At 33.5% G+C, this 26,953-nt stretch overlaps 2 protein-coding genes across 3 annotated transcripts in view; one reads left to right on the forward strand and one right to left on the reverse strand.

Annotated features, from left to right (window-relative positions):
- Positions 1-26,082, forward strand: LOC134708035 (uncharacterized). Its single transcript, XM_063568283.1, has 3 exons — positions 1-119; positions 337-690; positions 25,948-26,082. Exons 2-3 carry the CDS (start codon positions 342-344, stop codon positions 26,004-26,006), a joined length of 408 nt encoding a protein of 135 aa, XP_063424353.1. The 5' UTR covers positions 1-119; positions 337-341; the 3' UTR covers positions 26,007-26,082.
- The window catches only part of LOC134708034 (mucin-5AC-like), a 221,759-nt gene that overhangs the window by 61,563 nt on the left and 133,243 nt on the right, over positions 1-26,953 (reverse strand). For both annotated transcript variants that reach the window (XM_063568282.1, XM_063568281.1), the window contains 7 exons: positions 25,971-26,109; positions 20,763-22,238; positions 17,353-17,790; positions 11,100-11,192; positions 9,818-10,122; positions 9,180-9,330; positions 5,756-5,839 (listed from right to left, as the gene is read on the reverse strand). In XM_063568282.1, the coding sequence (XP_063424352.1) occupies positions 5,756-5,839; positions 9,180-9,330; positions 9,818-10,122; positions 11,100-11,192; positions 17,353-17,790; positions 20,763-22,238; positions 25,971-26,109 (2,686 nt within the window). The remainder of the gene's footprint in view (positions 1-5,755; positions 5,840-9,179; positions 9,331-9,817; positions 10,123-11,099; positions 11,193-17,352; positions 17,791-20,762; positions 22,239-25,970; positions 26,110-26,953) is intronic.

Raw genomic sequence — 26,953 nt, forward strand, 5'->3', positions numbered from 1 at the left:
GTCAATTGGTACTTTTAAAATGTAAACAATAACATCAAGTCAAATAATTATCGAATATTGGTGTTCCTGATGGATAATGGAGTACAGAGTTACATGAAATTCACACAACCTTATTAATAGTACTGTCTTCTTTTAAATAATAAACCGGTCACAGCCTATTTAATTTAATTTAGCTATTTTGTGATACATGTACATCAGTATTTTGCTTCGTATATATATATATTAATTACACATGTGTGATATTTTCTACTGGACATTTAATCAAGCATTAAGCAATCGGGATATACCGAATATCAGACAGTGTTTTTTGTTTTTAAATTCTAGTTATTCTTTTAGGAGTCATGTCAGCACAGCTCAGGCGGTCAGCCAGGAAAAGGAAAAATTTGCCAATAGTGGCTGCTGCATCAGCAAGGAAAAAGGCTAACCAGAGAGTACCTGACACTATGTCAGTAACTGCACCACAGTTGCCTACAGTTGATACTGGTACACCATTCATACCCGTTACTAGTTCTACTGGTACATACCCAATGTTGTTTTCACAGACAGGGGCAGGCATATATACCAGTGCAAGTGCAGGGCCAGTCGATTTGACGAGCACAGCTAATACCCTTTTATACTCAAGAGTACCACTACCAGACCAAAGAGTGTGCAACACTGTAACCAGTCAAGATCCTCCAGAACATTCCTTAGGTAATACTAATGGTACCTCAAGTTTTACAATGCCATTTAGTACTTTTGATCACCCTATTCAGATACCCAGCATGCATGCTAATATTGCTTTTAATGTTTCTCAAAGTATAAGAGAAAAAATTCAGAAAAGTGAATTTATTGATTTAGGCATTTTGTTGATTAACAATACTCAGCAGGCTACACAAAAGCTTGTTTTTAGAGGGGGTGAATTTATTGTGCAAACAGAAAATATGCAAAACAAAATTGAGTCTATTGACCAATGGACATCAGCATTGTCATTTTTGTTAGTGTATATTGTACTGTTCATTCAGGTAGATTACAAGATTTACTTAAATACATGTCAGTTGTACGTTTGGGTGCAAAAAGAAATCCTAATAATTTAGGTTCGAAGTTATATGATGAGCAATTTAGGTTGCGCAAAACACTGGATCCGGCAAGTTCATGGGCTATAGTAGATCCAGAGCTTTGGTTATTATATATGGCTGATAGCATTGGCACACAAAATTTGGAAGTAGTTTCTTCTGGTTACAATACATTTTCTGCTAAAAGAAATGTGAATAAAACGTCCAAGTGCTATGTCTTTAATTATAACGGCAAATGTTTCAATTCATTTTGTCAATATAGTCATGCATGTATACAATGTCATGGTGTTCACTCAGTTATAAACTGTCAATTCATGCAAAATAATTTGCCTTCGCAAATAAGACCAAATCAACAGCCTGAACGACCCCAGCAGGGATACCAGAAGATTTAAACATAAATTGGGTCCCTTATAGATAGTTCAATTGCCCAAAGTACCTAAACAACATATCAAAGAGGTGTATTGGCCTTTAATGAGTTCAGAAAATTGTTTGGTTTATAACATGTATGGCCAATACCTTTGTATGAATTATTCAATTTTATAGCATATTTGTTTCAAGCGTTACTCGCATTCCTCTATTAAGTGTTTTTAGCAGGGATAAGTTTTTTCAGTAGATTGAATGTCTTGGGCGATTTTACTCAAATTTATTATAAAAAAAAGGATGGAGGGAGTTAACCGGTCAAGGCCAAAATTAGGGATTCAAGATTGCCTATTACCAAAGAATTACTTCTATTAATAGTTAAAATTCTATTGTTTATTTGTTCCTCCAGTTATGCATTTAAGTTGTTTAAAGGTTGTTTTAAGATCCTCCAATCCTAAATTTCTAGTCGTACATGTAGGTGCTAATGATTTAGGGAATATTAAAACTGAAGACTTAAAAGAAAAGTTGATACAAGCTATGACCTTTATTTCAAAGGACTTGCCTGACACTAAAATTGTGTGGTCCCAAATGTTGCCTCGTTTAAACGGAGATATTCTAAAGTGTAGATACAGCCTATTGCCGGGTTAATACGACAGTAGCTAACTATATATTGGAATCGGGTGGTTATTGTTTAATATGCTATCCAGACATTTCTAGGACTGAAACATGTATACATCTGATGGGGTGCATTTGTCTGTCATAGGAAATAACAATTTATTTCAAGGTGGTCTTTAGTTTTTCATGCATAAAACCAATAGTCATGTTTTCCCCTCTACTGATATATAAGTATGAAATATGTTGTTTTGTTTTGTGTTTTTGTCTCAGTGATATAAATACAATATTGTTACCTAAGACAAACTTTGTATAATTGATCTTGTGTGTAAATTTTTACTGTAGATATATACAGTTTTTTACGATTTATTGAGCAACTTTACTAGTAGTTACATGTAACTTGAAGGTTTTCTTTGATTTTTTTGTGGATGTATTTGGCTCACAGCTTGGCAGCGAACCTCCATTATATGGCGGTTGACAATGAATCATTATTCTGTTTCACTGTCAATCTGGCATAATTCGCTGCATCAAAAAATATTTTGTTTTATGAATAGGATCATTTACTGCAGATCTAGATGAACAATGTAAGGGTTTCGATCCATCACCTGTGTTCAAACGGTGATTTCCAAATTGTTTTAATCCTATCTTCAGTTACCATTATCTGTGGTAGTAATTTATATATATATATATATATATATATATATAAGTACGTCTGAGTCAGTGACAACCCTACAACAGATGTATCCATCGGATCGCCATCAATGATGGTGATACATGGCTGTGTAAGTAATGTATATACAACTCGTCTAAACATCAACCCAACAATGTTAGATCTGTAAATTTGCTTTCGCAAGCAAAATTTACAGATCTAACATTGTTGGGTTGATGTTTAGACGAGTTGTATATATATATATATATATATATATGACAGTACGGTTGTCATAATCAGCAATATGCGGGTAACCTCATTTTTCAGTTATATACAACATGTATAAATTATAAGAATAATAATATTAAAGGCTGTGGCCAAATACTGCCAATTTGTTGTTTGGTCTTACTAAGCATCTGGGATAAATGATCATCAAAGTATTAAAATAGAAAATGACATACATAATCATGTTTGAAATTAATATAACTTCATCAGCATTTAATAGTAACTTCTAAAAATAAATTGACAGCTAAGAAAATGATTACAACAATTTTTCTTGAATAAATCCACATTACAACATTTTTTTTTATTAAGAGTGGTAAAATATTCCATGCCTTGGTTGCAGAATAATAACTAAATTTAATATAAAAAATTCTATTTGGTCTTTATAACTTCATCGTGTAAACTATATAACAAATATATAAAGTCAAGAAGACAATTTTTTAAGACCATTACTCTGCATAAAATAATCAAACCAGTACAAAATTCTTGTCATTATAAAACTATATACCAATATTTAAATCAAGATCTTCAAGCATGGCGAAAACAAGAATGTGTCCCCAGTACACGGATGCCCTACTCGCACTATCATTTTCTATGTACAGTGGACCGTGAAATTGAGGTCAAAAACTCTTATTTTGCATTAAAATTAGAAAGATCATATCATAAGAAACATGTGTACTAAGTTTCAAGTTGATTGGACTTCCACTTCATTAAAAACTACCTTGATAAAAAACTTTAACCTGACGCGGGACGAACAGACGTACGGATGAAAGACAGACGGACGTACGGACGAAAGGACGTACAGATCAGAAAACATAATGCCCCTCTACTATCGTTGGTTGGGCATAAAAAAAAGTGCATAAAACTGATTATTTTAGTTATTTTTTTAGGTCTAAGGATAAATTCACATAAATCATCAGACCGTGACGAAATTAACCTGCAACTTGTCACGATTAAATAATAAACAGCTGCACCATGAGGGCATGCTACGCCTGTTGGCTTGTGTGTGAATTTTTATGCAATAATCATAAATAGTTTCCGACAACCCCCCCCCCCCTTTTTTTTCAACAAATAAACTCAATTAAAATAAATCATTTTAATATAACTAAAAAATTTGTAAAGTTCAAAGCAATAATCATACATTGTTCCCCTCCCCCCTTTTTTTTTTACAAAAGGTTCTACAACTCAAATAAACAGCTGCGCCATGAGCGCATGATACGCCCGACGTCTTGTGTGGAAGTTTTATGCAATAATCATAAATAGCTTCTGAGGAAGTTTTAAGCAATAACCATTTATTGTTTTTGAGACACGGCGGGACATGTGAACCCCCCCCCCCCCCCCCCCCCACCACCCTGTTTTTTTTTTACAAATATCACTAAAATAAAATTTTGAATCAAACCAAAAAGTATACAGATCTTTAAATTAGTATAACAAAGAAGTGTGTACAGTTTCAAGCAATAATCATAAATTGTTTTTGAGATACGGCGCGACATGTAAAAAAAAAACCCTCCCCTTTTTTACAAAATACTCAATAACTCAAAAATAAAATTTTGAGTTATCACCAAAAAGTATACAGATCTTGAGATTAATATAACAAAGAAGTGTTTAAAGTTTTAAGCAATAATCATAAATCGTTTTTGAGATACGGCACGACATGTAAAAAAACCCTCCCCCTTTTTTACAAAAAACTCAATAACTCAAAAATGAAACTTTGAATCATCACCAAAAAGTATACAGATCTTTAGATTAATATAACAAAGAAGTGTGTAAAGTTTTAAGCAATAATCATAAATCGTTTATGAGATATGGCGCGACATGTAAAAAAAACCTCCCCCTTTTTTACAAAATACTCAAAAACTCAAAAATGAAATTTTGAATCATCACCAAAAAGTATACAGATATTAAGATTAATATAACTAAAAAGTGTGTAAAGTTTAAAGCAATAATCAAGAAACGTTTTTGAGATACGGTGCGACATGTGAAAAAAAACCCACCCCTGTTTTTGTTACAAAGTGCCGTAACTCAAAAAGTTTAAATCTTATTTTCACCAAGAAGTATACAGATCATTTGATCATCACGAGAAACAACTATATTTAGTTTCATGAAATTTGGATAAGTCGTTCTCAAGTTACGGTGCGACATGTTTACGCCGGACAGACGGACAGACGGACGGACACCGGACATTTGTATACCATAATACGTCCCGTCAAAATTTTGACGGGCGTATAAAAATCAAAGAATCATCATCAAAAAGTGTGAAAAAAAACCCAATCCCCTGTTTTAGTTACAGGCTTCCATAACTCAAAATGTTTTAATCTTATTTTCACCAAAAAGTATACAGATTGTTTGAACATCATAAGATTTTTAGAAACAACTATGTTCAGTTTCATGAAATTTGGAAAAGTCGTTCTAAATTTATGGTGCAACATGTTTACACAGGACAGACAGACGGACATTTTTATACCATAATACGTCCCAAAATCGAGTTAGATGGAGGGAGTTCGTCAATGGCCTATGCTCCCCGGAGGAGCCAAGGGCCTAATTAAAGTAAGTAAAGTAAGTAATACGTCCCGTCAAAATTTTGACAGGCGTATGAAAATACACCAAATATCCAATCAAAATCTTCAAGCATAAAGAAAAAAAAAATGTGTGGAATACCGATTAGCCAGACTGATGGATGGACAGACAGACAGTCAGAAGAAATCTTAAGACACCTTTGACCTTTTTTTGTCAAGTGAAAATTTAAGACAAAGATCTTTTATCAAAGCATCTTCATTTAGATATAAAATTTAATACTGACCGTCAATGGTTGTTGGTGGTTTGGATGGTATCTTCATTGTTGTGGTTGGTACAGGGGTTGGTGGTGTTGTTGGAGGAATTGTTGCTAAAATGTTAAAACAAAATATTCGAAAAACCAATTTAAAACTGATTATAAAGAATTAACACATGATCATGTAAATGTATTTATCAAAAACAAAATAAGCATGCCAGAAAATCATATGGTCAATACAAACAAAATCTGCTGCTAGCTACCTCTTACAACAAGTTCTTGCAAATTTATCACCTTTTGGAGTAAAATTAACTGCCTAGCTGAGCACAATTGGATACGACCACAGAGGTCCATCCCTGAACATTTCTGGCAAAAATTGAACAAAATATTTAAGCTTGATACAGGTCTGAATTTTTATTGTAATTAAATATTTGACACATTATAGTTTTCTGACACAGAATAAATATACATTGTAGTAAAAAAAACTTGAAATTGGTTATATGATTTGAATTTATATTCAATTGAAAATTTCTTGCTTTGGTGTTAAGCAATACTTTGTAAATCTGTTTCCAGACTATATACTGTAAACAAAAGTTACTGAAGAACAAGTACCTATACTCTCTCTAAAGAACCAGTACCAATACCAATACACTTTACAATGTACCAGTACTAGAGTACCATAACATTTATTGTAAATAAAAGACTTTTTGGAAGGAATTTCCGATAATATTGATTTTATTAATGGCATGACTGTGTGTAAGAAGGCATTTCTTTGTTTAAGTATTTCAACATAAGGTCAAGGACTGCAGTATGTTCAATGCATTCTCATCTAATTACATTATCTGATTGGTCAGTTCTTGAGATCGGTTATTGATATCAAATTTCTACATGTGCTTGGACATGCGGTCAATAGCATTTGTTTTGGGAGGGAGAAAACATCGTTTTTGAATTCTATCTGAGAACCCTCCCGTTTCCCTCCCCTTTAAGTGTTATCCTATAGGACATTTATTTTTCTTTAAACATGAATTAATAACAATATTCATGTAGTGTTTATATAATTTGTAAATACATAGTGGGTGAATTTTTCAACTCATTTTTTTGGGGTCATTTTTATGATGTTTATATTGTTACGATGTGGCACTTTTACAAACCCACATTTTCTTATTTAAGTCGTCATGTATGCAGTACTATTATAATTGTTAAGATGTAAGTTGCATTGTAAATTAATTTCTGAATAAATGACATTTTACTCAACTTGTGTTTTATTACCAGCTAACAAAGTTCAGACTCTTTGATCTTCAATACACTTTCTAACGTACCAGTACCAGTACCAATACATAACCAGATGCTCCGCAGGGCGTAGCTTTATACGACCGCAGAGGTTGAACCCTGAACGGTTGGGGCAAGTATGGACACAACATTCAAGCTGAATTCCGCTCTAAATTTGGATTGTGATTAAATAGTTGACACAGCATAGGTTTCTGACACAGAATGAATGTATTCAAATGAACTTAAAATTTTTGTTTTCTCTTAGAGCAATTCACTATGCTGTTGAATATTAATCCTCTCAAAAAAATGTTTGAAGAAATTTTCTTTTTATTTATGAAATTTCAAATGAGAAAAATTGAACCCAATTTTTTAATCACATCCCCCTTTCCCTTATTCCAAAACTAATTTCAATTAAAATATTCTAATGGAGTTTGCAACAATTACTACTCATTAAAATACATCATAAAATATTAAGATGTAAAAAAACTGCTTGTTATCACTGGATGGTAAAGATTATTTAAATGTATCAGTTGGTAGTAAAAAGTGAATATACATTGTATATTGTATATAACAAAGATTTAAGTTGATTCTGGACAAAGAAAGATAACTCCAATTAAAAAAAATTCTTGCAGATATTTCTTGCTTACTATACTGGACAAAGAAAGATAACTCTTAATTAAAAAAAATTTTGCTATTTCACAATATTGTGAAATTAGATATTTCTTGCCATTGCACAATACTGTGCAATTGAAAAGACTTGCTATTGCACAATACTTAATATAATAATTTTAGATCCTGATTTGGACCAACTTGAAAACTGGGCTCATAATCAAAAATCTAAGTACACGTTAAGATTCAGCATATCAAAGAGGCCCAAGAATTTAATTTTTGATAAAATCAAACTTAGTTTAATTTTGGACCCTTTGCACTTTAATTTAGACCAATTTTAAAACTGGACCAAAAATTAAGAATCTACATACACAGTTAGATTTGGCATATCAAAGAACCCCAATTATTCAATTTTTGATGAAATCAAACAATGTTTAATTTTGGACCTCGATTTGGGCCAACTTGAAAACTGGGCCAATAATAAAAAATCTAAGTACATTTTTAGATTCAGCATATCAAAGAACCCCAAGGTTTCAATTTTTGTTAAAATGAAACTAAGTTTAATTTTGGACCCTTTGGACCTTAATGTAGACCAATTTGAAAACGGGACCAAAAATTAAGAATCTACATACACAGTTAGATTCGGCATATTAAAGAACCCCAATTATTCAATTTTGATGAAATCAAACAAAGTTTAATTTTGGACCCTTTGGGCCCCTTTTTCCTTAACTGTTGGGACCAAAACTCCCAAAATCAATACCAACCTTCCTTTTATAGTCATAAACCTTGTGTTTAAATTTCATAGATTTCTATTTACTTATACTAACGCTATGGTGCAAAAACCAAGAAAAATGCTTATTTGGGTCCCTTTTTGGCCCCTAATTCCTAAACTGTTGGGACTGAAACTCCCAAAATCAATACAAACCTTCCTTTTGTGGTCATAAACATTGTGTTTAAATTTCATTGATTTCTATTAACTTTAACTAAAGTTATTGTTCAAAAACCAAGAATAATGCTTATTTGGGCCCTTTTTTGGCCCCTAATTCCTAAACTGTTGAAACCAAAACTCCCAAAATCAATCCCAACCTTTCTTTTGTGGTCATAAACCTTGTGTCAAAATTTCATAGATTTCTATTAACTTAAACTAAAGTTATAGTGCGAAAACCAAGAAAATGCTTATTTGGGCCCTTTTTGGCCCCTAATTCCTAAAATGTTAGGACCAAAACTCCCAAAATCAAAACCAGCCTTCCTTTTATGGTCATAAACCTTGTGTTAAAATTTAATAGATTTCTATTCACTTTTACTAAAGTTAGAGTGCGAAAACTAAAAGTATTCGGACGACGACGACGACGACGACGACGACGACGACGACGCCAACGTGATAGCAATATACGACGAAAATTTTTTCAAAATTTGCGGTCGTATAAAAAGACTTTAATATTTACTTCTTATCCTTGAACACCTTTTCCACATCAAACATATATTTTATATGTAAATAATACAGCAGTGGTTTTGAAACTGAGTCGGTTAGATCATAAAAAAATATTTCATGATTAATAAATATTGCTCTACTTACTTGGATATGGAGTGAAACATCCATGGAGTTCAAACCTCATGGCAATCTTTCCATAGAAAGTTTGTGGATTGATTCTAATAAAGCGAGCTTTAATTGGTGCTGTGAAAAAGTGGGTTACTGGTGTCACTGAGTCAAAGTTTCCACTAAATTGCTGCAAATAAAACTCTTTTTCTTTACAAACTGAATATTCAATACAATATTTAAAGAGTCTGTCAGATAGACAGCTTACCAGATTTTCCTGCATGAAAATGATATTTGCAAATTAGGAACCCCAAACAGGATCAAATAAAAAAAAAACACCAGAATCCCAATAGTCACCAAGTTGCACATGTTATTTCTGTCCAAGGTTGAAGGTAAGGGGCAACAACTAAAAATATTTTTCTTTCTTAGAATTTTTTCTTAGAATCAAAGACCATTTCCTTTGCATGTTTCTGTTTGTATGACGTTCAATGGTTTATCACCTGCTCATATGTAAATCATTTAAATTAAATTGCAATGAGGAATTCAAGGTTTATTTTTGTTGTTGCAGAAAATCTGCATTAAAACAGCAAATGATATCAAGAGTCAGCAATATATAATTTTGAAACACATGACCCCAAGTTGTATAATCAATGTCTGTTCTCAGGTTAAATCTTTACCTTCTTCTGGCCATATTCCATGTATGTGTTCCAGTTGACTCCATCATTTGAGAAGAGGACAAAGTAAGATGACACATATGATGGAACTAAAGGTCGTCCCTGTGTAGTTACACCTGTTACAAAGGATGGTTGTAAGAAGTCTACTTGTATGTACTGGTTTTTGTTATCTAAACCAGCAATCCAGGAAGTAGGACCGTTGAGACGAGCATGTTCAGGACTGGAGCTTGAACTTCTTTGTGACGAAGCTGTTATCATCTCTCTTCTAATTGCTTCATTCTGCATACCCATTGGTACTTTACAAGGTTCTACAAGAAGAAAATATATAATATATGACTTAACTGAACGCACATTTAACTATTAATAAACAAAGTCATGCAAACAAACATGCCCAATATCTCAAATTTGATGAAATATAGTTAAGTCTATACCAAAAGCTATTTTAAGATTTTTTAGAAAATTAATTGAGCAAACCTGTGAGTTTGAACTCATGGTGATGTGTATTCTACTCCAATCTTAATTGACAATGATAGCCATTTTTCTGCAAAATATCAGTAGTTTTCCATACGTACACTGGCTTTTCTTCAACATAAAAATGGGCTGTCATGATATAGACAAGGATGACGAACTCCAACCAACAAACAACAGTTGGTATTAGTAACACATTTGGTATTTTGTTTGGGGTAACCCTCACTACTGTTGATGTCAGGTAAACATTTGGTATTGTCAGGTACACACTGTGTTTTGTTTGGTGAAGTAACCTTAACTGCAATTGGTGTATAATTACACACTTGGTATTTTGTTTGGTGAAGTAACCTTAATAAAACTATAATTGGTGTATAATTACACACTTGGTATTTTGTTTGGTGAAGTAACCTTACCTGCAATTGGTGTATAATTACACACTTGGTATTTTGTTTGGAGAAGTAACCTTAACCACAGTTGGTGTAAGGTACTCACTTGGTATTTTGTTTGATGCAGTAACCTTAACTACAGTTGGCGTAAGGTACACACTTGATATTTTGTTTGGTAAAGTAACCTTAACTACAGTTGGTGTAAGGTACACACTTGATATTTTGTTTGGTGAAGTAAACTTTACTACAGTTGTTGTAAGGTACACACTTGATATTTTGTTTGGTGAAGTAACCTTAACTACAGTTGGTGTATAATTACACACTTGATATTTTGTTTGGTGAAGTAACCTTAACTACAGTTGGTGTAAGGTACACCCTTGATATTTTGTTTGGTGAAGTAAACTTAACTACAATTGTTGTAAAGTACAAACCTGGTATTTTGTTTGGTGATGTAACCACAACAACAGTTGGCGTAAGCATTGGTGTTCCTTGTCCAGGAGCTGTAGGCGATGGTGTTGGATTTTCTGCAATAAAGTCAAACGTATATTTAAATACTGTCATTGTTACATAATAGTTTATTGTCAGGTCATTAAAGATTGCATATTTTGGCGTTAATATTGATTCACTTATAGGGTCTTTGCATCGGAACTAAACACATTTATTCAAAAACCAGTTGTTGGCATGACACGGGTTAAGTTCTTCTCATATATGTTATGATGGTATGATAGCAAAAATTAAAGTAAGGTAGAGATTAGAGGGAGGCAGTACCTTTTTTCGGGGCGTCGTCGGGTGTTTTAAAGCTCAGGATTAGCGGATTGATCCTTTCGGGATCCGGGAATATCTTTTTCGATTTCGGGATATGAATTTCTTCAAATTCTGTATCTCGGGATTTCATGGTTTTAAGCCAGGGATTTCGGGATCAGGACCCCTCCGATCGACAACCCCTCAAATTAGCCTTAGTTGGTATTAGTCATGTATACATGATTCAAATCCTACCATTGGCATATTAATAAGGCTCTAAAACAATAACTGATGGATTGTCATAGAAGCATATTTTTAGACTAATAATAGTCTATATATAAGCAGTTACATTTATTTCTTGTTTGAAAAGGTGCAAATTTTTATTTGATTTGACTTTATCAAAAGAAGCATTGTAGCAAAGAAAAAGAATAATTGTGGTCGTAAACCAGAAACACGAATATAATTGAATTTAACAGAAAAGAAAAAAATATCTGAAAAATATATGGAAAAAGGAAAATACCTTTTATGTAATTCTCAATACATAATATCTTTTACAAAAAATCATCCTACAACACTTCACAAGCTGTATATATGCCCGCGATTTTGCGGGTGTTTTCTAGTGATACTAAACCCTAAAGGGAAGGTTTGTGCCTGATATTCATATGATGAAATCATAATCTTTCAATCTTTTTAATTGAAGTCTGGAGCTGGCATGTTAGTTAACTGCTAGTAGTCTGTTGTTATTTATGTATAATTGTCATTTTGTTTATTTTCTTTGGTTGCATCTTCTGACATCAGACTCGGACTTCTCTTGAATTGTATTTTAAATGTACGTATTGTTATGCGTTTACTTTTTTACATTGGCTAAAGGTTTAGGAGGAGGGTTGAGATCTCATAAACATGTTCAACCCCGCTGCATTTTTGCGCCTGTCCCAAGTCAGGAGCCTCTGGTCTTTGTTAGTCTTGTATTATTTTAATTTTAGTTTCTTGTGTACAATTTGGAAATTAGTATGGCGTTCATTATCACTGAACTAGTATATATTTGTTTAGGGGCCAGCTGAAGGACGCCTTCATGTGCGGGAATTTCTCGTTACATTGAAGACCTGTTGGTGACCTTCTGCTGTTGTTTTTTCTATGGTCGGGTTGTTGTCTCTTTGATACATTCCCCATTTTCATTCTCAATTTTATTGATAGATTTTTATTGGGATTTACATGCAATAAGATATTTGGAGCAAAAATCAAAACAAGTATTCAATAGCAATTCTGAGTATCATTAAATTCTAAATAAATGTATTGAAAAAGTTCCTGCAGTGAATGACATGTCATGTCAAAGTCCGCCCCAAATATCATCTAGAGGAAAATTTAATAATGGAGGAACATTCACCATGACAAAACCCTTCCTCTATGGCATGGCGTGATCAAAATTATTTCATTCCTCCATTTCCATTCAAGGAATGGTGAACAGACTGATATATTGATTATAAAAGAGGGACAAACGATACCAAAGGGACAGTCAAACTCATAAATCTAAAACAAACTGACAACGCCATGGCTAAAAATGAAAAAGACAAACAGAAAAACAATAGTACACATGACACAACATAGAAAACTCAAGAATAAACAACACGAAGCCCACCAAAAACTAGGGGCGATCTCAAGTGCTCCGGAAGGGTAAGCAGATCCTGCTCCACATGTGGCACCCGTCGTGTTGCTTATGTGATTACAAATACGGTAAATAGTCTAATTCGGTAGGTCACATTCATGAAAGGGAAGGGGATTGTAGTTACCACGTAAGGAACATATCCGATATCATTTGTGAAACGGTTATTCCATAACGGTCAACCAACTCGTGATGGCGTCCGTAAAATTTACGAAGGGATGATTTCAACTTCACCATTTGGAACTCTGGGTTTAATAGCTTCCTTGTGAGCAGTAACCCTCTATCAAGACAATCATGATAGGAAATGCAAGCACGGGAATATCGTATCAATTGGGAGATATATACACCGTATGCAGGTGCTGCTGGGATGTTGCTACTTAGAAATGGAGAGTTCACAATTGGAAACCTAAATCATCTCTTTTGTCGTTAAGTTTTGTTTTCAACCGACCCTGATTGTCAATTTCTAGATGTAAGTCAAGATATGAAGCGGATGTTCATTTCATTGAAGAATGACTAATTTAAAAAAAAATATCATCAATTGTCATTTGTAACAATTCCAATACATCTTATCACTATTTGTCTGCCACTACTGGACATTACAAAGTTCGGGTAAAATTTTGACATCATAATAGAATACATCTGACGCCACAATGGGAGATAATTGTTGTATGACGTCAAAAGTTCAAGCAGGACATATTCTCTGGTCAAGCAGGACAGATTTTCAAGAACGACCACAAACTGTCCTTGAGGTAATATGCATCTTTGATTATGAATTCAAATCAGATGTCTGATGTATCAATTTGATTGTAAACTACACAATGAATTAGAAATCACATTCCAAAATTTCTTCAGTTTGTCTAGTACCGGTTAATCAATTAATTATTATTCATGCATTTGTATGCACTTGTCATATGTCAGGAGCCTGTTGTTCAGTAGTTGTCTTTTGTTTATGTTGTTGATAAGTGTTTCTGTTTTCTTGTTATTTATATAGGTTAGACCTGTGATTTTCCTGTTTAAATGGTTTTACACTAGTCATTGTTGGGGTCCTTTATAAGCTACTGTTTGGTATTAGGCAAGGCTCCGTGTTATAGAACCTATTTTGTCCTGTAATAGTTGATTTGTTACATATTGTGACTTAGTTGGAGTGTTGTTTCATTGGCACTCATACCACATCTTCTTATTTCTATCTACATTTAAACATGTAAAGTGATACAAATTATCCATAATTGCTATACTCCTGTTAAAATTAGCGCCTGTGTTGCTCACCTGTGTGCTGTGGTTTTGGAAATTATGTTACACAAGGTCAAAATCATAATATTAAAATAGTATTGAAAACCCTAATAATAATTTTGAAGCTAAAATTAAACGCAAAAGATTTTGAAAAATGTTTTCCAAAAAAATAAAAAAAATTGCTAATTTTAGTCATGTTGACTAATTTGACTTATTTTGCTGAACATTATTGCTGTTTACAGTTTATCTCTATCAAAACTAGATGTGTCTAAACGAAATAACGGAATGACGTAATGAAGGACAAGGGTAAAACTATATGGCAAAGACAACTTTGATAGTCTATCTCTATTTATAGTTTTGTCTAAGTAGTTTCAGAGGAGAAGATTTTTGAAATAAAAACCCAAATTTTATGAAAAATCTACTTAATAGGGCAATAACTGCTTACATGGTCAATTGACAATTTTTGTCAGTTACCTTATTTGTAGATCTTACTTTGCTGAAAATGATTGTTTATTTATAATGATAGTCAAGATAATAACCAATAAAATGCTTAGCTGAGCACAGCCTGATTATAACGACCCAAAGGTCAAACCCTGAACAGCAAATTTTGACACAATATACAATTTTTATACTATCTGACTTTGGAATGTGATCAATTTTTTTAAATAATATAGGTTTCTGACACAAAATAAATGTGATCAAAGATCTTAAAAATTTATTGCGCAATATTGTGCAATTGAAGATTTCTTTTCGAAAATTTTCAATTTTTGTTTGAAGAAATTAGAACGAACCCCCTTAAGGATTATGTACCCTTGTGTTGCTTCAATGCTAAACATATGGAAATTTTATAGAAAATCCACAGCCTTTATTCTCGTTCTATCATATTTGGCAATTTGATGTCCGATAAATATAGGATTATTGCATGCAGTGCTAGCATTGATTTCCTTATAACAAGTTTATTAATGTAGTTATTGGTTAGAACACATAGAGATATGGACCAAATCAAGTACACCTTTTAGGGTGCGCTCGACTTCAGTGACTCAGCACGAGGTATTTTGGAATTTACAGGTTGTTTAGAACTTTTTGCAAACAATTAACACTAGCACATCATAGAAATGTAAGTGAGTAATCTATGTTTCAAATTTTATAAGAAAAATCTCTGTATTAAAGGCTGTGGATTTTCTATAAAAATCTTGATTTATTTGCCACAAAGTTATCTTTTTCTATTAAATGCAATGCAACAGTAACTAATAATGCTTTGCATCAAGTTTCCCCCTAGTATATGTTCAAAATGGTCTGTCTCTATTATTCATTATATCTGTAGTTTTGATACAATTAATGTTTGAAAAATTCGTACACAAATGGCTCCAGAAGGGTACATAAACCTTAATATGACCACCACCACCCATCCACCCCAGGCGTTTTTACGCCTAAACTAAATTTCAGTCTTCCCTTTGAAGTATGGAAACTTATTGCACAATTTTAAAGAGATCCATATACTTTAACACAAGTTTTTGTCTGGAAACTAGAACATTGCTTATTTTTGGCCCCTTTTTTGGCCCTAATTCCTGCATGTTTGGGGCAATTACCACATAACTCAATCCCAGCCTTCCCTTTGTGATATGGAACCTTGTGGTACAATTTCAGAGAGATCCATACACTTACACACAAGTTATTGTCAAGAAACTACAACATACTTGTTTTTGTACTCCTAATTCCAAAACTCACCAAAAATCAATCCCAACTTTCTTTTTGTAATACATGTATTGAACCTTCTTGTAAAATTTCATAGAGATATTTTCAATTAAACCAAAGTTATTATACGGAAACCAAATGTGTCTTCCGACAACGACCTCGACACAGATGGTGACACCATCATAGCATTATATGAACCCAAAAAAATGGTTTGTGGTTGTATAAAAACTGAAAAATTTCCTTGAAATTACTAATTCAGGGGCATCAATCCAACAACAGGTTGTTTGATTTGTCTTAATATTTCAGGACATAGATCTCAACTCAATGGACATTTTTGCTAAGTCAGATTTACTCTAAATGCTTTAGTATCAGAGATATCAGCCTCAAAATGGATTTTACCCTTATGTTCTATTGCTGCTAATGCAGCCATGTTGGTTTGTAGTCAGGGTGGTTGAACACATTTATAAAACTAGATACCCCAATAAAGATTGTGGACAAGTTTGGTCAAATTTGGCACAGTAGTTTCAGAGAAGAAGAGTTTTGTAATAGTTAATGATGATGAATGATGTACGGGTAGTGATGAGACAAGCTCACTTGGCCTTTTTGGTAAGGTGAGCTGAAAAGTCGACAAAATGAAAAATGGACAGAAAAGCAGACATCCTTGTCGCCTTGACACATTCCCCATTTCCATTCTCAATTTTATCCTTACCTTCATTGTATACCATCTAGTCAAAGAGCAAAGGTTAACAATTATCAAATGGTAAGTTTACATTTACAACATGTAGTTCAGTGGTTGTTGTTGGTTTATCTCTGTCATACTTGTTTTTTTCGTAAATTGTTTAAAAAATTAGGCTGTTAGTTTTCTAAAATGAATTGTTGCATATTTATTCATTTCAGGGCCTTTTAAAGCCCAATGCACCGTATGGTATTGGTTGGCTGTATTGTTGCCTATATCTGCTTACATCCGTTTCATTTGAGATGGTGGATACTTGTCTCATTTTTCAATCATACTACATCTCTTTATTTTTATATTCATGACATTTAGCTACATGTTTCACCCTCAATATTTTAAGGAATGCAAAGCTAAAGCAGAAAATTTTAACTTTATCTTTTACAATCTCACTTCATAACTTATTCCATTTATTCTTTCTCCAAAATAACTGCAAGCAAAAACCCAAACCAATGCATACATTTATGACTTGTATATTTGAAATCTACCTACCTATGATAAAAAGTATTCTAAGTGATTGAAAATGTTAAATTCAAAAATATATCTATCTGACTGATTATAAACAATACACGATTAGTTTTTATCTGTAAATAAGTCTGGTTCTAACATTAATCAAATGAACACTCACCACTACACATGCAGAAATATCTGATTTGGTAGTCTTCACAACCAACTGGGAAGTTATCTGCATTATTACAAATCATTCCTTGCTCCTTTGTACAGGACTGGATAGCACCTGTACTGTGGAATGGTATTCCAGTGGATGTCTGACATTCCACCTGCTTGATGGTTCCACCAGGACAGAATTTCTTTAATTCTGCAGAGGTCATTTTTTCATAATCTCCATTATTAGTATCTGGCTTGTCACGGTTGAGCCAGGATGACCATCTAGTGATACAAACACTTGGTTTAGGTGTTGGAGAATGAACACTGTCACCAGTTGGTGATGGTGTTGGTGTACCTTGATTCAGTCCATTTGGCGATGGCGTGGGAGATAGATGAACATCTGGACTTGGTGAAACCGTAGACTTATGGCCATCATTTCCATGACTCTTAGTTGGCAAATCTAACAACAACAGAAGTAAATTGATAGGTGAAATTAGAAACAAGTTCATTAATAAAAAATCAAGCTGATAATGCTATTAGATATATTGCATCAGGAAGTGGAAAAAAGAATCAGTTGACAAATTGTCTTGTCTCTTGTTTCTGTAACAAAAGATATTTCAGACTTGTAAGTCAAAATGGGTTTGACCAATTAATCAAAGAGATTTTTTGACACTGAAATAGGTAAAGAGCCCAGAGGCTGTCTTTGCTCTTATGGAAAATAATACTTTCCTGACTTTTTTTGACAGCTCTTTGAGACTATGTTTGAGGTTACCATTACACTTTAATAAGCAAAAATTATATTCAATTACATTCTGTATTATGTTTACGTTTTATAAAAGGGGGAACTATATATTAGTGTGTTGTTGGATAACCATAGTTTTTGTCTTTGTTATCGTTTTTTTTTCTCATCAACAAGTATAACCTGTTGTTTAAGATGGCACTGAAAATCTTTGCTGTACAATTTATTAATGAAACACCCTGTAATTTGAGGGGTCGATAAGTCTATTTTCAGACTTATGTTATAAGATTTAAAATGATTTGTTCCACTGCTCTGGATAATAACCATTTTTTTAAATGAATTAAAGAGTTAAGTTAATGCAGTTATTGTAAGATTAAGAAATAATTCATGGGGGCTTAAATATATCGTGATTTTACCACGGGTTGGCCCTTTATGACAAATATTTTACCCTGAGCGATAGCGAGGGGTAAAATATCGGCATAAAGGGACAACCCGTGGTAAAATCTAGATATATTCAAGCCCCCATGAATTATTTCGATTCTAATAAGACAAACACGGCAATTCTTTTGGATCGAAGCGCTCTAGGTGGAGGCAAATATTTGCCGTTCCCATGAATTAACGCACTTTTAAAAAGATTGGCGGTAAAGAACAGAGGAACAGAATTATTCACATGCTCAAACTATTTACAATAACATATTTAGATAAATTTGGATGAATTTTAATGATAATTTACCTATATATCTTCTATGTATATAAAAAAGGGCTTATACCACATTTTAGCATCGTTTGTTTACGTTTCCTTGTTGTGATGATTCTCGGAATCAGAAGCGTTTGTTTTCCCGTAAAATACTTAAATTATTACGTCATTATTCTATGACGTCGTGTACTTAATTCATAAACAATAATATGACGTGGGAGTACAATCGGAACAGCCCAACCAATATATTAATATTTTACCACAGGTGTGTACTCAAAGCGTTTGAAGAAGGACGTCATGTTAGAATTACTGCTATTCTTTAATATTTCATTAATTATATGCCATCAGAACCACTTGATTTGAACGTTTTTAGCTTTTTGAGAGCCCCTTTTATTTCATCACTAGTTGTTGGTTTGTCTGTTTCTGGATTAATAGTTATGATGTTTTCAATGTTAGGATGTTTTTGTTTGAAATCTTTTTTTTTTACCATGCTTTACAATCTTTTCTAATCTGAAATCACTGTTTTACTTCATTTTTCCCTCCTCCTTCCTTCTGTTAATTGACCTTGGAATTGGAATTTCAAAATTCAGAGGGATTATTAAATAAAGAGTCTGAGAGTTTACCCATAAATTGATTTCTTATAAGCCTTTTTTTTTTGGTTTAACTGCTTTTCTAAATGATTTTAACTAAAAGAAATATTTTTGTTAAAATTCACTATTCCTTATCTTGCAACAAATAAAATTTAAAGATTTTTTTCTTATTCAAATATTGATATTTTGGACCACTTTTGTCTAACCAGTTTTGTTTCAGTTTTTCTTTTTCTTACAACTTGACATAATTTGACTCCTATCTTAAGAAAAACTGAGTTAAGCTCTTTTGTGGTCAAATTAATTCCATTTTGGTCCTCTGAAAATGATTTGGTATCAAAATAATAATATCATTCATAACAGTTTCAACATAGAGAGCATTTATAATTTCAACTCTAATTTCAACTCTAGACTCATTTGTCCATCTGTTATTTACAGTATATTGCCAATTTGTAAAAATAGATTTTTGATGAAACATTCTTTCTCAATTCACATTTATGAAGTAGTTTAATCTGTGAATGATCAGACAGGTAACCAATTTCATGCGCAGAAAAATAAAGAACAGAAGACTTTTACTGACTATATAGCATAATCAATACTACTTTATCCATTTGTAGTAATACATGTAAAGTAACAAAGGAGTAACCTAAAAAATATTACTGGTCTAGGCCATCAACTGTTAAGTTAATAGAATTATCGTCTGATGAAAACACAAAACAGCTTTGTACCTTAGGAAAGTATATACATATTTTTCTTTTAAATTAAGAAACAGTTTATGATAATAAAAGATATTTTGTATTGATGAAATTAATAATGCATATTGTTAATAATGTTTGTAATATGGCATATGTATACTCTGTCCATGTATTTGATCACACTGATGAGCCATAAGGCTCAAAGTTAATAAAGAATTTGAATTTGAACTAATTTTAATTAGTTGACCACCATTTCCATAATTTAAACTAATTCTAATTAGTTGAACACAATCTATTTTTGTTTATTTTTCTAGCCAAAATTCAAATTAAGATTAATGCACTTGAGAACAATAGTTGTAGAAATCTTTAAAAAAAAACAAATACCGTATAGCGGGTTATTTTCGCGGGGTGTAAATTTTCGCTTATTTTCGCGGATAGAACAAAATCGCCAAAATAAATTCCGCCAATTTAAAAGTGTACATGCAAAGGTAATGTTAAAAATGTTGAATCCGCCAAAATAATAACCGCCAAAATTTTTCGTATACCTTATTCAATGAAAATCGCGAAATTTTACACCCGCGAAAATAACCCGCTATACGGTAATAAGCTAACAAATAAACAGATCACTATCATTAATTTGTCAAAGAAATCATTTAATTTATACTTATCAATGACAATATGCACAAATTAACTAATTATTATCATTCCACTCACCAGCACACTTGCACATGTATCTTATCTTGTAATCCATACATGGTGCATCAAAATTATCCATGGTGTTACATGTGAATCCAGTGTCAGGATAGCATGAAGCAATCTCACCAGTACCATCATAAGGCATGCCATCTTTGGTTGCACATTCAGCCTCAATGACTTCTCCACCTGGACAAAACTTTAACTTCTCTGCAGCTGTCATAGCTTCATGGTCACCATCACCAGTGTCTGGAGTATCTTTATTAATCCAATTAGACCATCCTCCATTACACATTGATGGTGATGGAGTTGGGTTTAAAAGCGTATTGCCTGATGGTGAGGGAGTTGGGTTCAATCCAGTATTGCCTGATGGTGCTGGAGTTGGGTTCAATCCAGTGTTGCCTGTTGGTGATGGAGTTGGGTTCAATCCAGTGTTGCCTGTTGGTGATGGAGTTGGGTTCAATCCAGTGTTGCCTGATGGTGATGGAGTTGGGTTTAAACCAGTATTGCCTGATGGTGAGGGAGTTGGGTTCAATCCAGTATTGCCTGATGGTGATGGAGTTGGGTTTAATCCAGTATTGCCTGATGGTGAGGGAGTTGGGTTCAATCCAGTATTGCCTGATGGTGATGGAGTTGGGTTTAATCCAGTATTGCCTGATGGTGATGGCGTCGGATTCAAGCCAGAATCACCTGTTGGTGATGGAGTTGGGTACAACCCAGTATTGCCTGATGGTGATGGAGTTGGGTTTAAACCAGTAATGCCTGATGGTGATGGCGTTGGGTTCAATCCAGTATTGCCTGATGGTGAGGGAGTTGGGTTAAATCCAGTATTGCCTGATGGTGATGGAGTTGGGTTCAATCCAGTATTGCCTGATGGTGATGGAGTTGGGTTCAATCCAGTATTGCCTGATGGTGAGGGAGTAGGGTTCAATCCAGTATTGCCTGATGGTGATGGCGTCGGATTCAAGCCAGAATCACCAGTTGGTGATGGAGTTGGGTACAATCCTGTATTGCCTGATGGTGATGGAGTTGGGTTCAAACCAGTAATGCCTGATGGTGATGGCGTTGGGTTCAATCCAGTATTGCCTGATGGTGAGGGAGTTGGGTTCAATCCAGTATTGCCTGATGGTGATGGAGTCGGATTCAAGCCAGAATCACCTGTTGGTGATGGAGTTGGGTACAACCCAGTGTTGCCTGATGGTGATGGAGTTGGGTACAACCCAGTGTTGCCTGATGGTGATAGTGTTGGGTTCAAACCAGTATTGCCTGATGGTGAGGGAGTTGGATTCAAGCCAGAATCACCTGTTGGTGATGGAGTGGGTTTTAAACCAGTATTGCCTGATGGTGATGGAGTTGGGTTTAAACCAGTAATGCTCGATGGTGATGGTGTTGGATTCAAGCCAATATCACCTGTTGGTGCTAGGGTTGGAACTCCAGTCTTTCCTGTGTTGGGGTTTAAAGATGTTCCTGTCAGAGTAGGTGTCACAGGAGGAGCACCTGTATAAAGAAAACAAACGTTTTTCTAATTTTTTGTTAAACATATATTTTCCACATTTGCATCATGCCATTGAAAAATACAGGTATTAAAATATACTTTTTCTTAATAAATCCATCCAGATTTGTTCCTGATCTTGAAGAACATTTTAAATATTTAGCCAATTTACCCTGAACAGTTGGGGCACACTATTCACACTCAATACAGGTCTTTATTTGGATTGTAATTAATTATTTGACACATACTAGGTTTCTGACACAGAATAACTGTACACTATGCTGTTGCAAATTGACCTCCCCCTTTTTTGGGGGGCAATTTAAAAAAAAAATATACCGAAATTTTCTATTGAATTTCTGAAATTTTGAGGAACAAAATTGCCCCCTCCCTTTTCGTCAACCCCAAAAAAAATCTTCTTCAAGATATGATCATAATCTTTTAGACATACATAATCATGGCTAAAATTTATATACATTAATCAGTATTTAAATAAAAGTAACATGATATCATTGAGATGGGAGCCATCTCTGTGGGCCCCGCTGTCAATAACGTGGGGTAAATAAGTTGTATGGACTGATAAATATTCTCAACTTACTTTCATAGTATATTAGTGATATGACTGTATAATGTGAACTCATTGTTGACTACTTTAAGGTGACTTCTGGATATATGGATTGATGTTTGAACAATATGTTTAAAGGTGCTGCCCAATTGATATTTGTCACATATTTTTAGAATTATGCTTTCAATATATTATGACCCACCAACTATAAAGTATGAAATATTAACGTTTCTCGAGAGGTAGAGCGAACACAATTTGTTAAGAACAACGAACGGATGGACAGACCGACGGACTGACCTTTGACCTAGGATGCATACATTATGACACATTCTCTGGTTTGGTTAATATATATGTTTAGTTGAAAATGTTTGTCAGGTATAAAGTATGAAATAATAACAGCTGTTCTCTCAAAATATAGTGTGGATCAAATTTGTTAGCGATGGACAGACCAACAGACAGACAGACCTTTGACCTAGGAAGTGGTACATTCATCATGACAAACCCTCTGGTGTTGGTTAAAATTGATGTCAAGTATAATATTTGAAATCTTAACGGTTATCTAGATATGGATCGGACACGATCTTCACCACAGGACACGGGGTTGTCAACTAAAACCAAAGTTTTTGACCATGACCTTTGACCTAGGAAGTTGTACATACATCATGACACACCGTCTGATGTTGGTCAATAATCATGTTAAGTATTAAGTATACAATCATAACGGTTATCTAGATATGGAGCGGACACGATCTTCACCAAAGAACACAGGGTTGTCAACTGAAACCAAAGTTTTTGACCTTGACCTTTGACCTAGGAAGTTGTACATACATCATGACACACCCTCTGGTGTTGGTTAATATACATGTAGAGTATAAAGTATGAAATCATAATGGTTCTCTAGATATGGAGCGGACACGAAAATGTTACGGACGGACAGACGGACGAACGGACGGACAGACTGATCACTATAGGGCGACCCGCCTAAAGGCGGGGCCCTAATAATTTAAAAGCAGTGTAAGGGGAGGTAATTCAAACATTGTCCATTTACCAGGACACCCCCGTATTCCTAATCGGTTTGAGTCATAACCCCCAAAGCCAATCCTAACCATCCTTTTGTGGTATGGAAACTTGTGGTATAATTCGAGAGAGATCCATACACCATTCCAAAGTGTCTGGAAACTAGCTTATTTCAACCCCTTTTTGGCCCCTAATTCCTAAACTGTTGGCACTAATAAAAAAAATCGATTTCAACCTTTCCTATGCAGTTAACGTGACGGTACCCAAATTGCACCTATTTTGACAGTTTTTTTCACCTACGTATTTTTATGATCAAGAAAAAAATCTCCATACTGTGTTTATTTTGTAGCCCTATCCTTCTTTATTGTATAGGTACACCAGTTTGATTTTTAATCCATGTTGAGTCATAAAGAAATGGGTTTGAATCAACCTCCCTCATATCCATATATCTGTAATGTGGAGTACCCAAATTGCATCCATGCTTAAATTCACATCCTCAAAAGTCTAATAACCGAGCTTCTGTCTAATTTCTTCAAATATTTTGAACAATTGGATATTAGTCCATGCTCACTCTTTATATTTTACGAAATGGATACTTATAATATATTGTATTTGCTAATTTTAAAAAGATGACGTTTTGATGACGTCGCATGGTGATGTTTTCGTACATTTTTCTTTTTCAGTAAACAGCCATCTGTATATAATTACTTTGAACGTTTTTGTGTATATCTAAATATGTTGTATGTTGAAAGACGTGCATAGTATCTAATCATAAAAATACAAATTGTTTAGTCTCTAGAAAATCTTGTAAGATTTCCGTTGCTATTTTTTCTGAATAGGTGCAATTTGGGTACTCGGTGCAATTTGGGTACCCTTACGTTATATACTTTGTGTTTAAATTTCATAGATTTCTATTTACTTAAAGTAAAGTAATTGTCTGAAAACCAAATATCTTCGTGGTCATATAAAAATATTTTAAACTAGATTTGTCAAAGCGACACAAATGGCCCCGTCTCAAAATGTTCAGAAATCTGCAATTTCAATAATACATGTGGACATATCATAAATCAGCTCAAAATGTGGAGGCGAATAGAAAAAAAGTCTGTATGTGAATAAACTGTTATTTTCAAAGTTGTAAACCCTTAACTTTGGCAAAATTTAGCCGAGCAGAACAAAACCTAAACTTGATCTTCAACTCATCATGAGTAACTCACATACCAAAAATGAGCCCAATATCTAAAAGCATTTAGAAAAAAGTCTGTTTAACTGTGATTTTTAACAATTTATCAAAGTCCATAGCCCTTAATTTCGGCAAAAATTAGCTGTGTGGAACAAAACTTAAATTTGATCTGTAACTCATCTTGGTTAACTCATATGCAAAAATCAGCCCAATATCTGAAAGAGTTTAGAAAAAAGTCTGTATAACTGTGATTTTCAACAATTTATCAAAGTCCAAACTTTAAGCCCATAATTTCAGCAAAAATTAGTGGAGCGAAACTAAACATAAATTTGATCTGTAACTCATTATAGTATAACTAATCGGCGTATTTGAATCTCAGAAATAAGACAACGCGTGACCGAACGACGTATAGATTAAACATGTCCTGACTGTCAGCATAAATGCAGAAAAAGATGGACAGCTGAAGATTGCTTAATGATTGAGTCACTGGACTATGATCTAGTGAAAGGGTCTGAAAATCGTCTGAAGCTGAGATCTTAAGAAAGTAATGTAACTTAATTATAGAAAATATGGTTGTCTATTGTAAGAAGTTCCTATCAATCTAACTTAACTTTTGAAAATTGCTAATAAATTCAAAATCACTGGACCATGTCCTAGTGGACAATGACTCTAAACAGTCGTCTGAGTGATTGTTACTGATAGTAATGAAACTTTGTATCAAATACCATTGATCTAATTACAAATAGTTTCTATCAAACAAACTTAAGATAAGAATTGTTGATGCTGTCTTTGTATATGTCTCCCTTTTCATGATTTTCATGGAAGGCAAGATAAAAAAACACTTGAGAAAACAATTACAAAACAGTACAGTTGATTTAACCAATGATTTGTATACTCTAACTATACAAATCCTTGATTTAACATATAACTTCATAGAACTGGTATTCTGTTTCAGAAAAGTTGTTTGGTGAAACATACCTGTACATCCAAACAGCTGCCATCTCAGAGCAATAGCACCATTCCAAGATACAGGTAGTAGTCTAACATACTTGGCATTGATAGGTGCTGTAAATGTTTGATGAACTGGAGTCTCACTGTTATGATTGGCAGAAAACACCTGACAAAAGACATGAATTCGAGACATATAATTACATATATTTATTGTTAAGTTTAGGAAATTGTTCAAAAGCCTGGATAAATAAAAATTTATTAAATTCAAATAGTGGAAAGGATACATAAATCTTGGCACCAATTAGCCTCTGACATTTTGTTTTCATAACAATTATTTGATCATTTATTATTAATTATAAAATTGCTTTATATATAATAGTTATATTTTAACATTAGTATTTTCTTGTTCAAAGAAAATAATCTCAAAACTGAATTGTGTCTTTCCATTTGTCAATGACCTTTTGTCCTGTGAATTTCTGTCCTACATTCTGCATACCTGCCAACTGTCACTTTTTGTGGGCGATTTCCCCGACAGTTTGAAAAGTTTGCAGGCATGCTTCTGCAATCACAAGCTTATATTGGAAAAAAATCAAAATTCCATGACAAATTTCTGCATTATTTAGTTACTATTCAGCAAAGACAATCATCCATTCTGATTTATAAATCAAAACTTTATGTAAAAAAGCAATCTTTCACTAATCAAATCATATGCTTTATATGCTCTGTAATATGCATGCATGGAAGTATCTTCAATGGATTAGACAATGCTAAATTGTATTAGTAAGAGTTCCTGTGATAAACAGAATAAATCATGATAATAAGGCCAGAACTACTCAAATGTTAGTGTTGTAGAAAACTTTCTGTTTTAGTTTGTCTTCAAAATCAAAAGAAATGACTGAACAATGTCTTAGAAATTTACAATTTATAGTCATTAATATCATTACAGTTTTAAACTGTTGCATTCAATAAACTATTCTTGAATGTTTTAAAAAAACAGTAAGAAAATTAAG

Source organism: Mytilus trossulus, chromosome 2, assembly GCF_036588685.1.
Source record: "Mytilus trossulus isolate FHL-02 chromosome 2, PNRI_Mtr1.1.1.hap1, whole genome shotgun sequence".
NCBI lineage: Eukaryota > Metazoa > Mollusca > Bivalvia > Mytilida > Mytilidae > Mytilus > Mytilus trossulus.